The sequence below is a fragment of the Hylobates moloch genome, unplaced genomic scaffold, assembly GCF_009828535.3.
Source record: "Hylobates moloch isolate HMO894 unplaced genomic scaffold, HMol_V3 SCAFFOLD_18, whole genome shotgun sequence".
Taxonomy (NCBI): domain Eukaryota; kingdom Metazoa; phylum Chordata; class Mammalia; order Primates; family Hylobatidae; genus Hylobates; species Hylobates moloch.
In genome coordinates, this window is record NW_026652293.1 from 49,681,460 (window position 1) to 49,694,891 (window position 13,432).

The 13,432-nt window shown below is 35.2% G+C and overlaps 1 protein-coding gene across 1 annotated transcript in view; it reads right to left on the bottom strand.

Annotated features, from left to right (window-relative positions):
* Positions 1 to 13,432, bottom strand: part of USH2A (usherin) — a 798,563-nt gene that overhangs the window by 369,183 nt on the left and 415,948 nt on the right. The window contains exons 33-35 of the mRNA XM_032136481.2: positions 11,674 to 11,833; positions 10,155 to 10,326; positions 4,311 to 4,458 (exon numbers count right to left, since the gene is read on the bottom strand). Coding sequence (XP_031992372.1) covers positions 4,311 to 4,458; positions 10,155 to 10,326; positions 11,674 to 11,833 — 480 coding nt within the window. The remainder of the gene's footprint in view (positions 1 to 4,310; positions 4,459 to 10,154; positions 10,327 to 11,673; positions 11,834 to 13,432) is intronic.

Consider the following 13,432-nt stretch of genomic DNA (forward strand, 5'->3'; position numbering starts at 1 on the left):
CTGAGCAATTATTATGCGTCAGGCACTATTCTTGGAGCTGCTGGTACACTACCGAACAAAAGACACCAAATTAGGAAAAATTCTCAGGGCTCATGAAGTATGTACTGAACTAACCAGCAAGCTTCCCAGCACAGACACTGTGGAGAAGGACCAGGTTGGGAGACAAGGAAGAGAACTGAAATAACAAAGGGAGAGGATATTTTCTTAAAGCCTTGGTTAAGGATTACCATCAGACTTTCACGAGTAGGAGGTGATCGTTTAAGTCAGAATCAGTTATGACAAGGAGAAAATGTTTCCTAAGCCATGCTGGCCAAAGGCTACCAACTGTTTGATTGGCAAAGACTGGACATTTATATCAGAACATTTTATACCTTTCATATTTTGTCATATATAGGAAAGCATAAAAATATACCCAATTCTCATTATAGAAATTGAGTTTAATTTTTTCTCAAGAAATCTTTGTTCATGCTTATAAATCCCTAGTGAAAAAACATCCCTTTAGGTACATAACTGACTAACAGAGTCACGATTTTGAAACCTGAGTGTGCAAAACCAGGCAAGTGGTACCTGTTTCAGACTAAGCACATGTATATCTCTGGTCCTGCAACATCTTCATGAGAATGCAGAGGGATGACATGTCCACATCTCATAGGGCACCACTAGGAGCTGCTTCTCTGTATACCTGGCACCTTGTGCACCTCCCCACCTTGTGAACATTCATTTATATGGATATTTTCCCCAAGGGACTCGGACATCCTTGAGATCAAGAAGCAAGGAAATTCACTGTGTATATAAGAGTGATGGAACCGAGTAGGTCATCAAAATACATATTTTGAATGAACAAATGCAAATTTTTTGCATGGCATGAGGAGGCTCCTGAAGCGATCTGGGTAAGCACTATTAATGGCCTTCACTAGAGAAGTGCAGTCGAGGGGTTGTGTGGTGACAGCAGTTGGGGTGAGCAAGGATTAAAGTGAAGACTGCTGCCCAGTATCCTGGCTGGCAGGGCTGGGTAGTGCAAATCCGCAAGAGAGGGGATACAGGAGAAAGAACAAGTAGAGAGACAGAGACCATGAGGAGAAATCAACTTGGATATGCTGAGTTTAAGATGTAACAAAAATCCAGGTGGAGGATTTTGTGAGAGGTCTCAGTTGGAAAATGTATTAAATTCCCAGGGGCATTTTGATGATAACCAAGGCAGTGGAAGATTCTGATTATTTAGGAGGTCTGTGGTGGAGCCTAGAATCTACTTCTTCAATTGGTGCTCCCAGGATGGTTCTAAGAATCAGATAAGTTTGAGAAGTACCATTTAAAATCTTCTGAATGGGTTTATTTAGTTACACAAGAATGAAGTCTATCTTATTCTCCAACTGTATTTCTCTTCTGCAGCATATTCAGAAATTAGAAAGCAACCATTAGGTAGCATTATATTGCCATGTGGGCCTGGTACCGTTAACTTTGAACTGGGCATAATCCAGAAAAGAAAATTAAAAATTCTTTGGTCAAATGCAAGATTGACATTCCCAAAAGAGAAACCCAGGCCCAGAACTTACACACCTAGAAAAATATATTTTAGGAACAAATGCATTTTGAACAAATATATTGCAGGCACTGGATGGTAAGTACTTCTATCATCTCTCTTGGTATCATTAAAGAGCCAGGGCTTTGGAGTATATATGCCACTGATCAAAGGTAATTTCCACAAGAGACATTAAATGAATTAAATATTATTGGGTACCAATAAAAAGTAGAACATTGTGTTAGGCTCTGTGGAGTGAAAGAGAAATTAATGATTTATGGTCCTTATCATCTGGTGGGAGTGTTTGACATATACCCAAATAACTTTAAGCACAGGCTGAATGAAGTTCCATTATGAAGGCATAGAAACAGGTCACATAGTCAAGAGAAGAGGGAAAGTTTACCTTAAACTTAAGGAAGAGCAGAATGATTTCATGGAATAAGAGGCCTACAGTTAGCCTAGAAGAATGAGTTGGATTTCTACAGCTAAAGACGGGGTGATGACAGGGATTGTTAATCTCAATTTTCTTTTCTTTTTTTTTTTTTTTTTTTTTTGAGACGGAGTCTCACTCTGTCACCCAGGCTGGAGTGCAGTGGTGTGACCTTAGCTCACTGCAAGCTCTGCCTCCCAGGTTCATGCCATTCTCCTGCCTCAGCCTCCTGAGTTGCTGGGATTACAGGTGCCTGCCACCACACCCAGCTAATTTTTTGTATTTTTAGTAGAGATGGAGTTTCACTGTGTTAGCCAGATGGTCTCAATCTCCTGACCTCATGATCCACCCGCCTCAGCCTCCCAAAGTGCTGGGATTACAGGTGTGAGCCACTGCGCTCAGCCTATTAATCTCAATTTTCTAATCAAGGAAACTGGGGTCCATGGAAGTTAATGAATTTTCCAAGGTAACACAGTCACTATACATCAGAAACAATTTTTGACTCTAGGCCTATTTGACTCCACCCATGTTTTCCAACCCAACATTAAGCCATAAATATTCCAGCATGTCTAGAAAGGAAGATATGTTACAAGGCAACGTGTATTCAGGTTGAGCCACAAGTTGGTAGTAACCTGAATGCCAGACTAAAAAATTTGGACTTTATTCTTTGGGTATTTGAGGAGAGGTGTGGGGACTTCGAAGACAGCTGGAGAGAAAAGATGTTTTCCAACAATCAGATTATCCCTCTCTAGACAATCAACAAGAGAAACAAAATGCTAAAAAATTGGGGGAAAGTGGGGAAAGGTAGTCAAAAGAAAAAAGCAGTTAAAAAAAAACAAACTACCTTTTAAATGTCTAACCATTGTACCACAATTAAAATTCTAAAAATTCCACTGTGATTAAACAAGACTTTGGAATACCATGGAAGTGTTAATACAAATCTCCAAAATCTCCCAAATTCTTCTTGCTTGATGAGTACATTTTAAAACTGCTTGCAAATATACAAAACATACACAAATACACAAAACATTCAAAGAGCTTTGAAATGTGGAAAATGTTTCCCTGAACAGCTGAAGATTCTGAGTGCAATTGTAGTTCCAGTTGCATTTACCAATTGGGATGAAGGGAAGTGTTGTACTACGCAAATCATGTAATAGCATTTCACAGCAATCCAACTGAAATAAATCATTAACATTTTCATTGCCACCTATGAACTAGAGTTCTTTGTGGAGTAAGAAGCATAACAAGATTGTTGATTGCTTAATATAGTATCAAATAGGCATCCATTTATTTTTTCTTGGAAAATTTGTAATAATACAGGAATAACTTCAATAGCAGAGATAATAACTCACTCAGATTACTAGAATTCTCTTCATTACTTCAAATATATCTAGTGCATTTGCCAAAAGTTTAATTAAAATGAGATGGCTGGAATAATTAATATCATAGTAAACATAAGACAAACTAATAAAACTGTAACTTTTTTCTTTCATTCTTTTTGGCTGTGCTAAAAGAGTCCATTTCAATTTTCGGTAATCAGTTACTTAAAAGAGTTTCTATGATATTAAAAGTCTTCTTGATATTTGTCTCAAAGAGGAATGAAATTTACTGTCAAGTAAGCATCCATCAGTGTGAAACAATGGTACTATGTTATATGAATCTTAAAAATATTTCCACTAAATGAATAAGGCAATTTCTACCCAAAACTATCACAAATTCTTCATAATGAGATTTTATTTTAGTGAAACGTAACTGACTAGCTTAATTCACTAAACTGTACAAAAACATATATATTGCTTAGCAATGCACAAAACTTGCCTCCAGCTAAATATGTATAAATATATGTATGTTTAATCTATGCATTGTTTAAAAACTGCATGTTGAAATATTTATAAATAGTATATTAAAAAATACAGAGTTCCAAGTGGCCTCTTTTAAGATAAACTTATTAAATCAAAAGCCTTTTGACACAATATGTACATGAACTTTCCACCTCTCTCCTTCTCCGGGGAAGAACTAATGGCTTTTAAAAACAGAAAGTCATTGAAAATACAATGTCACTCTCACTAAGGCATTCTTTGGGAATCCTCCCCGTTTGCTCTCTTCACCTCTCCTGGAGCATATTAAACAATAAGATGCAGTACACAAGAACTATCAAAAGGGAGCACTTTTGAGCCACCAAAATTATGTGTTAGCCTAAAAACCACAATCTCCCCAACTACAGACAATGATACTATCTTAGGTATTTTATGTGCTAAAATGATCATTAAAAATTAAGCACCACATATAAGCTGCCATTTAGAATATTAATTTACCTTTGCTAATCATCTTTTTAACTTGAGGCTAAAAGAGTTCACTTACCATTCGGATATTCAGGCTCAGTCCAGGAGACATTAAAGGAGTCAGGTGAATATGAGTGGGCTTTGGGGGCTGGCACGCCTTCGGGTACGTCCTCGTCAGTTAGGGCCTCACTGGCCTCACTCACTGTGCACCCACCACCCGTGCAAGCCTAAACAGAGATGCAAAAATGCTCATTTCACTCTCGGTCCCAAAAGTTTTCATGAACATTGAGGAAAGAGAATTCATAATAAGAGTTTCAGATTTTGTTATATAGTGCTACCTTTACTTCCCCAAAATAAATTCATTTCAATGTTAAGATTTAACATTTATTTAGTTTGCTTTTTAAGACATAAGATAGCCATCCCCAATAGTTAGAGAATAACTGAGACGGTATGAATGTATGAATTAAGGAAGCATCCTAAGTTAGAGCCTAGAGATGTGGGGCATATATTGACTGGATAAACAGCCCTGCTGAAGTTAGCCTTGCACAAAAGTTCCCAGAGTAAATTAAACACACACACACAGACACACACACACACACAGCATGTATACACATAACATAAGTAAAGTATTAGAGGGTGAAGACTAAGATAAAACAACTGACTTCCAGGGAAGAAAAGATGTACAGCAAATACGATTGCCTTTTAGTTCTACAGTGTGACCAATATGTTTATAGCATAACACCAAGTAAAATTAAATAAAACAATGTTTCTCATAAAACAACAAATACGAAGCAATTGTTGAGTGAATGTTTAATGGCTTAAAGGATCACATAATTTACGTACGTGTCAGAGTAGATAGGCTTCATTAAAACATGTTTGACAAATTTAACATGATAACAGAACTCTCTATTCCCTAATTAAGTATCACTAATGTCAGAAATGGTAACATGAATGTTACAGAAACTTCTGTGTGCACTTTCATAATAAACTGCAAATAATGTTTTAAACTTACTGGACAAGCACTTCTCCAGGAAATTGATACATACATTAAGGGGTTTTCAACCCATATTTGCTAGCAAATATTAGTAATTATATCCTTATATAACAATGACGTTTGAAAACTATACTTAAGCTTGGTTCAGTATCTCTTCAAGTTACAATTTTGATTGATACAACAAAGTTAAAAAGTCTTTCAAAAAGCACTAAATTTTACCAAAATCAAAAAGAAAATAAAGCAAAATCATAAAACAATGTAAAAAAGCAGAGTTATTTAGCTCATTTTTGTGTAAGACAGATATTACTAAGATAAAAAATTAAAGCATCTCTTTCTTTGGGCGTCTTTCTGATTTTTCAGTTTGATACTGAGGGAGTGATTTTGTGATTCTTAAAGCAGTCAATATTCTTTTCCCCAAAGACAGAAGGAGGATGACTGATTTCTAGATTTTTTTTTAAATATGGGAGTATACTACTACTTGCAAAGTTGTTGCAACTAGTTGCAAATTCTTCATTATAAGCATAAACAACAGTTTATTATCAACAAACATGGAAATTAATCTCATTTGCTATTATAAGACTATAGCAGTAGCCCATGTCTTCAGGATAATTTCTTACCAGCTTAAGCAACTTTCAGATGGGTTAAATTGTGGCCTGGGCATGAAATTGCATTAAGATTGGGTACCTAATTAACCTCTTTGGGTTTCCTCTAATTCTCAGCTGTGGCATGTGCTTTTCTATGCAAGAAAAAAACCATACTCCTCTAGTGAATGGAATCTTTGCAAATGTGGCCAAACTCTGACTCCAAGCTTTAGGACAGGTCACTGTGAGCTCAAAAAATAAGTGCCCAACGATTAAAATAGAAAAAAAAGTTGAAGACCCCAGACATTTCAAATGTGCTAAAAGTCCACCAGAAAATATGGCAGGAAAAGAGGCCATACGAGACAGCTGAATTATCAAAGGAAAAATGGTCAAAGACAAATTCTTCCCACTTCTCAGGGAGAAAAAAAATCCATCCATTTGCATTTTTCAGATTTTTTTTCCTTAGAAGGGAAAAATGTTGCAGCTTCTTACTGTTAAACTTGTAACACACTGGGATTTAATTCTGATAGTCTATTTGTCACTATTTTTTTCTTATTTGTGTACTAAAATATTTCCCCTGCTAACTCTCCCCAAATAAATTCTGTACTATACAACATATAAGTATATATTTTTAAAACAGAGTGTGAATTAAAATTTACTTTGTTTTGAGGATTTTATGATGTCTTCTAGGATAAGTAAAAACATCCTTTGGTTTAGAAGGACTGTTTTCTTCTACTGTGTCATCTGAGATCCATAAACCAGCAACTTGACAAAGAAATCTCTTAAGAATATAAGGCATTTATGAAAGAATTTTTCTTGTAAATGAAATTATTTATAAAGAGGCTGCTGAAATAACAGAATTACCTGCAAATTATTTTATTTTGTTTTGCCCACATTCTTTTTGGATGCATTTAAAGCATCCTAAGTAAGCAGGACAGTATCTTAGTTCCTTTGATGGGAAAATAAATGTTCTTAAAGTTGCTTCCAATTGGTCTAATCTGACATCATCTAAATGAAATTGAACCAATCAGTATCTTGTTTGACCTGCCTGCACCAGAGGCCACTACATTCAATACAGCTGAATGCTGATTAAAATTCTGGTCTGGAAAAACTAAACAAAATAGTGGGGTTGATTAAAGATGCCTTTATGAAATGGCAAGGTCTTTGAAAGCCTGAGAGCCATTAAAATAAGTTGTTTTAGCCATCTCCTATAGCTTTTCTCAGTTACAGCCCTTTTGAAAAATTCATAAAGGCATAACTCTGCCTTGAAATGGTGAGTAACATCTGGCCAAATAAGGGATTCAATTTTGGTACAATAAAATGCATAAATAATAAAATTTTATCAATTATTTTTGAACATGACTATTAAGACAATCCAAAACTAGCATTCTCTTTTTTTGTTGTTGTTGAGATGGAGTCTTGCTGTATTGCCCAGGCTGGAGTGCAGTGGCAGATCTCGGATCACTGCAACCTCTGCCTCTTGGGTTCAAGGGATTCTCGTGCCTCAGCCTCCCGAGTAGCTGGGATTATATGCTTGCAGCACCATGCCCAGCTATTCTTCATATTTTAAGTAGAGATGGGTTTTCACCATGTTGGCCAGGCTGGTCTTGAACTCCTGGCCTCAATTGATCTGCCCACCTGAGCCTCCCAAAGTGCTGGGACTACAGACGTGAGCCACTGTGCCTGGACCAAAACTAGCATTCTCTTTTCCAGTAAGCTTTCAGGTCCACAGGGATTGGGGATGTTAAGAGTGCAACATATTTTAAAGCATGAAGAAAAAGAAAAAGGCCACTTGATCCATAATTACTTAAAAAGTTAAGCCATTTCCAGGAATCTTTTGGGAATACATAATACTTAGAATTCATCAAGTTACAAATGGCTAGCACTAGTATGAAAATTATCAAACAACACCTATCTCGATAGCTGTCTGCATTAATAGCTTCTTTATTTTATTTTTAACGTATCGTCTTCTTTATTAGGAGCTATCACATTTTATCACATTTCAAAATAGCCTTTGTTGAGTGTAGCAACATATTGTGCTTTTTTTTTTTTTTGCAGTGGAAAGAGTATGTTTTGGAACCACACCATTCCAAATTCCAATGTTTCCAAGCAAATTATTTAATTCATTTCAAAAGTCTTAGAACCTTTATGAAATGATGTCCTTGGTGGTCATTCATTCAGGAATTGTTTGCTCAGCTTTCAGTTTCCAATAGGCCCTGTGCTTGAAACTGCAGATCGAATTTTGAAAGATTCAGTCCTTATGTTTCAGCAGTTTATAATCCAGTCAAATGTGAAAACCAAATGACGTTACATGAAGTAACATACCTGCTCCAAGCCTAGAGTAAATCATAGTGGTTCCAATCCCCGTGTAGCTTCCTCTATTCCAAATGCTGCTTAAAGGCTTTATTATCTTTATGTTTTGTTTTCCAGCTCTTAGTCAACATGCTAAAATGATCTATAAAGGCAACTCCACTTTGCTGAGAACCTGCTCTCGAACTACTAATCTAATGACCTTGAAAGCCAGTTATTATATTGAAACTGTGAAATATACAATAATCCCTCAATTAACCAGAATGAACCTAAAATGTTCTGGTTCATTTAATTTACTGCTTAACAGGGTTAAGTAAAAAACCTGTTAGTTGAATCCTTCCTGAATATGTATTATTTTCTGCCCTAATAAATATAGTGAACTTGAAAAAAATGTGAGCAAGTTTATTTCCCTACCAAGAGTTAAGGTAAGGATTTTCACATCTTTATAACATCTTGCATCAATACTATTCAGTGGCTGACAGATAGCATTTGACTCCGTGGAATACTATTTGGGATACTTTTTTTAGCATCATAGAATTTTACGGCTCAGAGACATTAAAAATCATTTAGTTCAATGTTCTAATTTTAGACTTGAAGAAAATAAAACTCAGTGAGGTTAAGTGAATTTGCCTTAGATCACACAGTTAGTAGCAAAATCTGAATTAATACTCAGGGCAGAGGACTCCTAATCTACTAGTATGTATTTTTCAAGGTATTACAGATTTATAAAATATAGGAGATTGATATGAATTCTGATTGACTGCACAGCACATCCTAAAATCTGCCCTAGGAATAGAATCTGTTTTATCTCATTTGCCTACTTCTGGTAAAAACCAAGAGCACAATTTCGGTTTAATTTTGGTTGCTTCCAAAAAGTTAAGACTCTTCCTGATTTTGGTACTACCATTATTTTGAAAATAATTTGTATTTCTGTGTTAGCATTTGAAAATCAAGTTAGTATATTGATTACTTAATGGGTAATAAAACTGTAAGTAACCAAAGTGCTGTTTCATAAACTCTGCTGCACGGAACATCTAGGCACATGGAGTCAGTTTTGAACGGTATTTTTTTTTACCACTGTCTGATTGCCCTTGTTTTGTGGTGTTAAGTCAGACAGTTAGCAATAGTTGAATGTAGTTTATTTTCTCATGGTATAATATTTAGAGCATTCAAGAGCATGTTAAGTAAAATGAATGCATACACAGTGTCTACATAAATGTAAATTTATTCATAATCAAGAGCAGAATATTTTCTATGGCATTTATCAAAGCAAATATCCTTATATAGGTATTGCTATAAAATGAAGAGTGTGTTTAAAACAAATAGGGACAATCTCATGTTTATATTCAGTTATTTTCAGATGTGCTATTAAACTTAAAAAAGATTATATTTCATCAAAAAAACAAAAGGAACTACTGAGTATAAATTCCACAGTAACATCAAGGTCTTTTAAAAGACCTTGTGTAAAAGTGCTATTTTGCATTAAAAAATGCTATTGTTTGTCTAAAGGAACTTCTAAACTATGTTGATTCTGGGGTTTTATTAAGTGACTGTTCTTCTGAGATAGAAGCATAATATAAACCAGAATGCAATAACAATCAAGAATATTTGACGGTCATTTAAGTGTCCATTTAAAAATATAAGATCTAAATTTTCATACTATGCATTGTTTTTTAAATGAATACAAATGCCACAGGGAAGTAACCTTATTAATCCTAGCACTTTAGAAAAAGTTCTTAACAATTATGATGTTCTACAAGTAATTTTAAAAATCTTGATAATACCAACTTTGACTTGGGAAAATCTACTGACTCAGGCTGTTGTTCTATCATTTTGCATGATATAAAACAAATGTGTAGGTATTAGATCAACAGAATTCACATTTAGGATGGGAAGTGAGTTTTCAGTATAAATAGCAATACATGAGGATTTTGATTTTTTTTTTTTTTTAAGTGAGAGAGAAAGAAAAGATGGACAATGGGAAGGGGAGAAGAAGTGGAAGGAATGGGGACAGAGAAAGTGATGGAAATAAACTTACTCCCAGCTTGATGAGATATTTATTACCAGGTAAAAGGTATTGTAGCATATGATCCTGGAAAAGTTCTGTGCTGTTATAGATGACACTCCAAATTGTAAAATCATGTGTGTCATTTGAAATATATAATATATAGCGTTCCAGAATCCCACTTATTTTTCTTGGTTGTTTCCACCTGGGAATGGTAAAATACAAGATTATTATCATTCATTCAAGTCAAAACTAAAATATGCAGGATTTTCGAAGGACACATTTGAACTTGGATTTGTGACACTTCTTTAAAAAAACATAAATATCAAAATTGATTCATTTAAAATAAAACACTGAAGTAGTTATCCAATGCCTATTCTGAGGGGCAAAAAGAAAATATGATATGGCTCCTGCCATCTGGTTACTTGTAATTTTAATTAGCTAACAATACAAAAATGTATAAGTGAGTATTTATTTTGAATTTAAGCTGTAGAACAAAAACTTCAGAAGTAGAACATCTGAGAACTTAGATATCGGGAAAAGAGGGAATAATATAACTGTCCAGGAAAATCCAGGAATCCAACATAGGGTTAATATGTAATTAGAGAAAACATTGAAAATGATGACTGGAAGGGCCGAAATAATCAGGCAGGACTTCTCGAATGAAGTGACACACTACTTAAATACATAAGATTTTATTCTTAACAGATGGATTGGATTTCGATAGGTAGAAGGAAGAACAGAGGGCGTTTCAGACGAGGGTTACAACATAGCAGTGGCAATGAGAAGGGCAAGTCATAGAACAGACAGGAAATTGTTAAGTTGAGAAATACTTGAGTCATGGGAAATCTTTTTGGCTAAGTAATGTGGCTCGGCTTAGGGGCACAACGAAGCCAGTGGAGAACTTAGACATGGAACAATGAGATCTGTATCACAATATTTTTCGGCTTGAATAAATGTCATAATTCATTTAGTCTAAACTCTTATGTTACAGATAAGAAAACTGAGACCAGGAGAGATAAATATGAACAAGTATTAACTCTTGATAAGAGAGACCTATTAGATTTTAGCTCAGCACAATAGTACAAATTATACCTCATGTATTAGGACATGGACAAGAATCACTAATACCAGAAATTATCAGAACATGCCTATATGTGAAACTTCCTTTCTGACATCAACTGCAGGTAATAAGGGAATAAGAAGGTCCTGGATTATACTCAAAAAGATACATATACTTTCTAATTCCAAATCATTACAAATAATGCCCCAAACATAAAATGTTCAAGGCAGTCATGAAAGTGGTCAGTTTTTCCCTTATTGAAGTTTGCTTGGAATCTGTGTACCTATGTAGCTCAGCCTGATTGCATAAAGACAAAATGGAAATTAGGCTGGCAAGTGATAATCAAAGGTTGGCAGATCCACTGAACTAATCACTTCTATGCATTTAATCACAATAAAATTAATTTTATGTCACAAGCTCCTCCCCTGATTGAACTCACTGGGATTCTTGCATGAACCAGCATGTGAGAGAGACAACATTTCTACTTACTGTATGTATATAGTTCTAGAATCCAGGACAGTTAGAATTGGGGAATCCACATGTTCTGGTGGCAGCTGTGCTGTGTACAGTAGGACCCAGGAACTGTTTGTACATCCCACATGTGTGCATGCACTTAGTAGAAACTGGTGGGGTGTAAATACTGCTAAATCTAGGGGGTAGGGAGAAACAAAAATTTACTTAGCATCGTATTTCTTATTGAGGAGATTTCATTCCTCCACTAGAGTCCTATCTCAGAGAATTGTTAAGGTAAGGCTTAAAATATGAATAAATAGCCATAAAAATCAATAGCAATACCATATAGGGTGCTTTATCCCTTAAATATACTCTGGTTATGTTTAAATAAACAAGTGTCAATCAAACTCTTGTTTTGACTTTTTCATTTTAACAATTTTACTGTTTTCTTGAATGTCTGTGACCAGGTAAATCATTTGCTACGTTTAGTCTTAGTTCAATGGCTTTGTTTAAAAATAAATGAGATATTTAAATTATTTTAAAGCATATTTGAAGACAACAGGAGTTGCCTTTGAAATGCAAATACATAGCTTGTAACAATGACTTTGAGCTTGTAATTCCATTGTCAGATTCCTTTCCTCTCCTGTCCACCACCTGACTATTATTTGACCTTCAAATTGTCGAGGTGCAGTGCAGATGCCTGTTTCTTCCTTATGATGTTCCTAACACTTCTTGCTGTCACCCCAGCACAAGATGGAGCTATTAGCCTCTTCTCTTTCTCTTTGTACATACTTTTAGCTTAACACTTAAAAACACTACGTCATGACTATATGATACACTAAATACCTTAACAGCAGGAATGGTAATGTATTCATTTTGCATCCTTAGTATGTAGCACAATACCTGGCCCATTGTAGGTTTTGAATATGTGTATTTGAATGAATGAATAATTAATGAATGAGAGGAGCTAGGTCTGAAAGATGACCATGAGAGTAGGGTAGTGCCCTAGGCCGAAAGAATCTCTCCCTCCCCTGAACTTCCCTGGTATGTTATATTGTCTGTCTTTCTAATAGATACCACGTTCTCTTGTATTAGATTAAACTAATCTGTAATATACTAACTCAATTCTGAAATATCCTGAACACTTCGTTACACTTGGTAATCTAACCGAAGTTCAGTCAGGTGTACCAAGACTTACACATCATTAATACTTTAACACTACTAGAAACAATCATTATTTTCTGACATATTTTTAAAATAAGTTAGTCACAATTTAAGTAACACACATTCTTAAATCTCATTAACCATGAGCCACCACAATTTCATGCTGAAGAGATTAATGAAATGCAACCTAATTCAGGCAAACAGATTTTGCATTGCACTGATAACAAAAGTAAACTGGGGAAAGAACACTTTGATTTTCATGCAAAGTATAATCAATTGGTTAAACATGTAGGTCACTAGAAGAGAGATTAAAAAAAAATTACAGTAAATATAGTTACCTTAGAACAAAAAGTTGTCAACAAGAAGAGACTCTTAATGCTTTTGATTAAACCTTGTTTTCTTTACAAATTCTATCCTACAGGAATCCAATGTTGCAAGTTGAGATGGGGCACTCCCATTCAACATAGTCAGAATATATACTTCAAGGACACTTTGAAGCTGGTGGTGAAGCAGTGTGGCATTGCCAGGGACTGCTGAGAGATGGCAGCAACAGTCATACTATGTGTACACGACTGAGACAGAATTGGGGTGCCTTCATTTGGACCAACATTCTAGGAAACTTGTGAAGTTA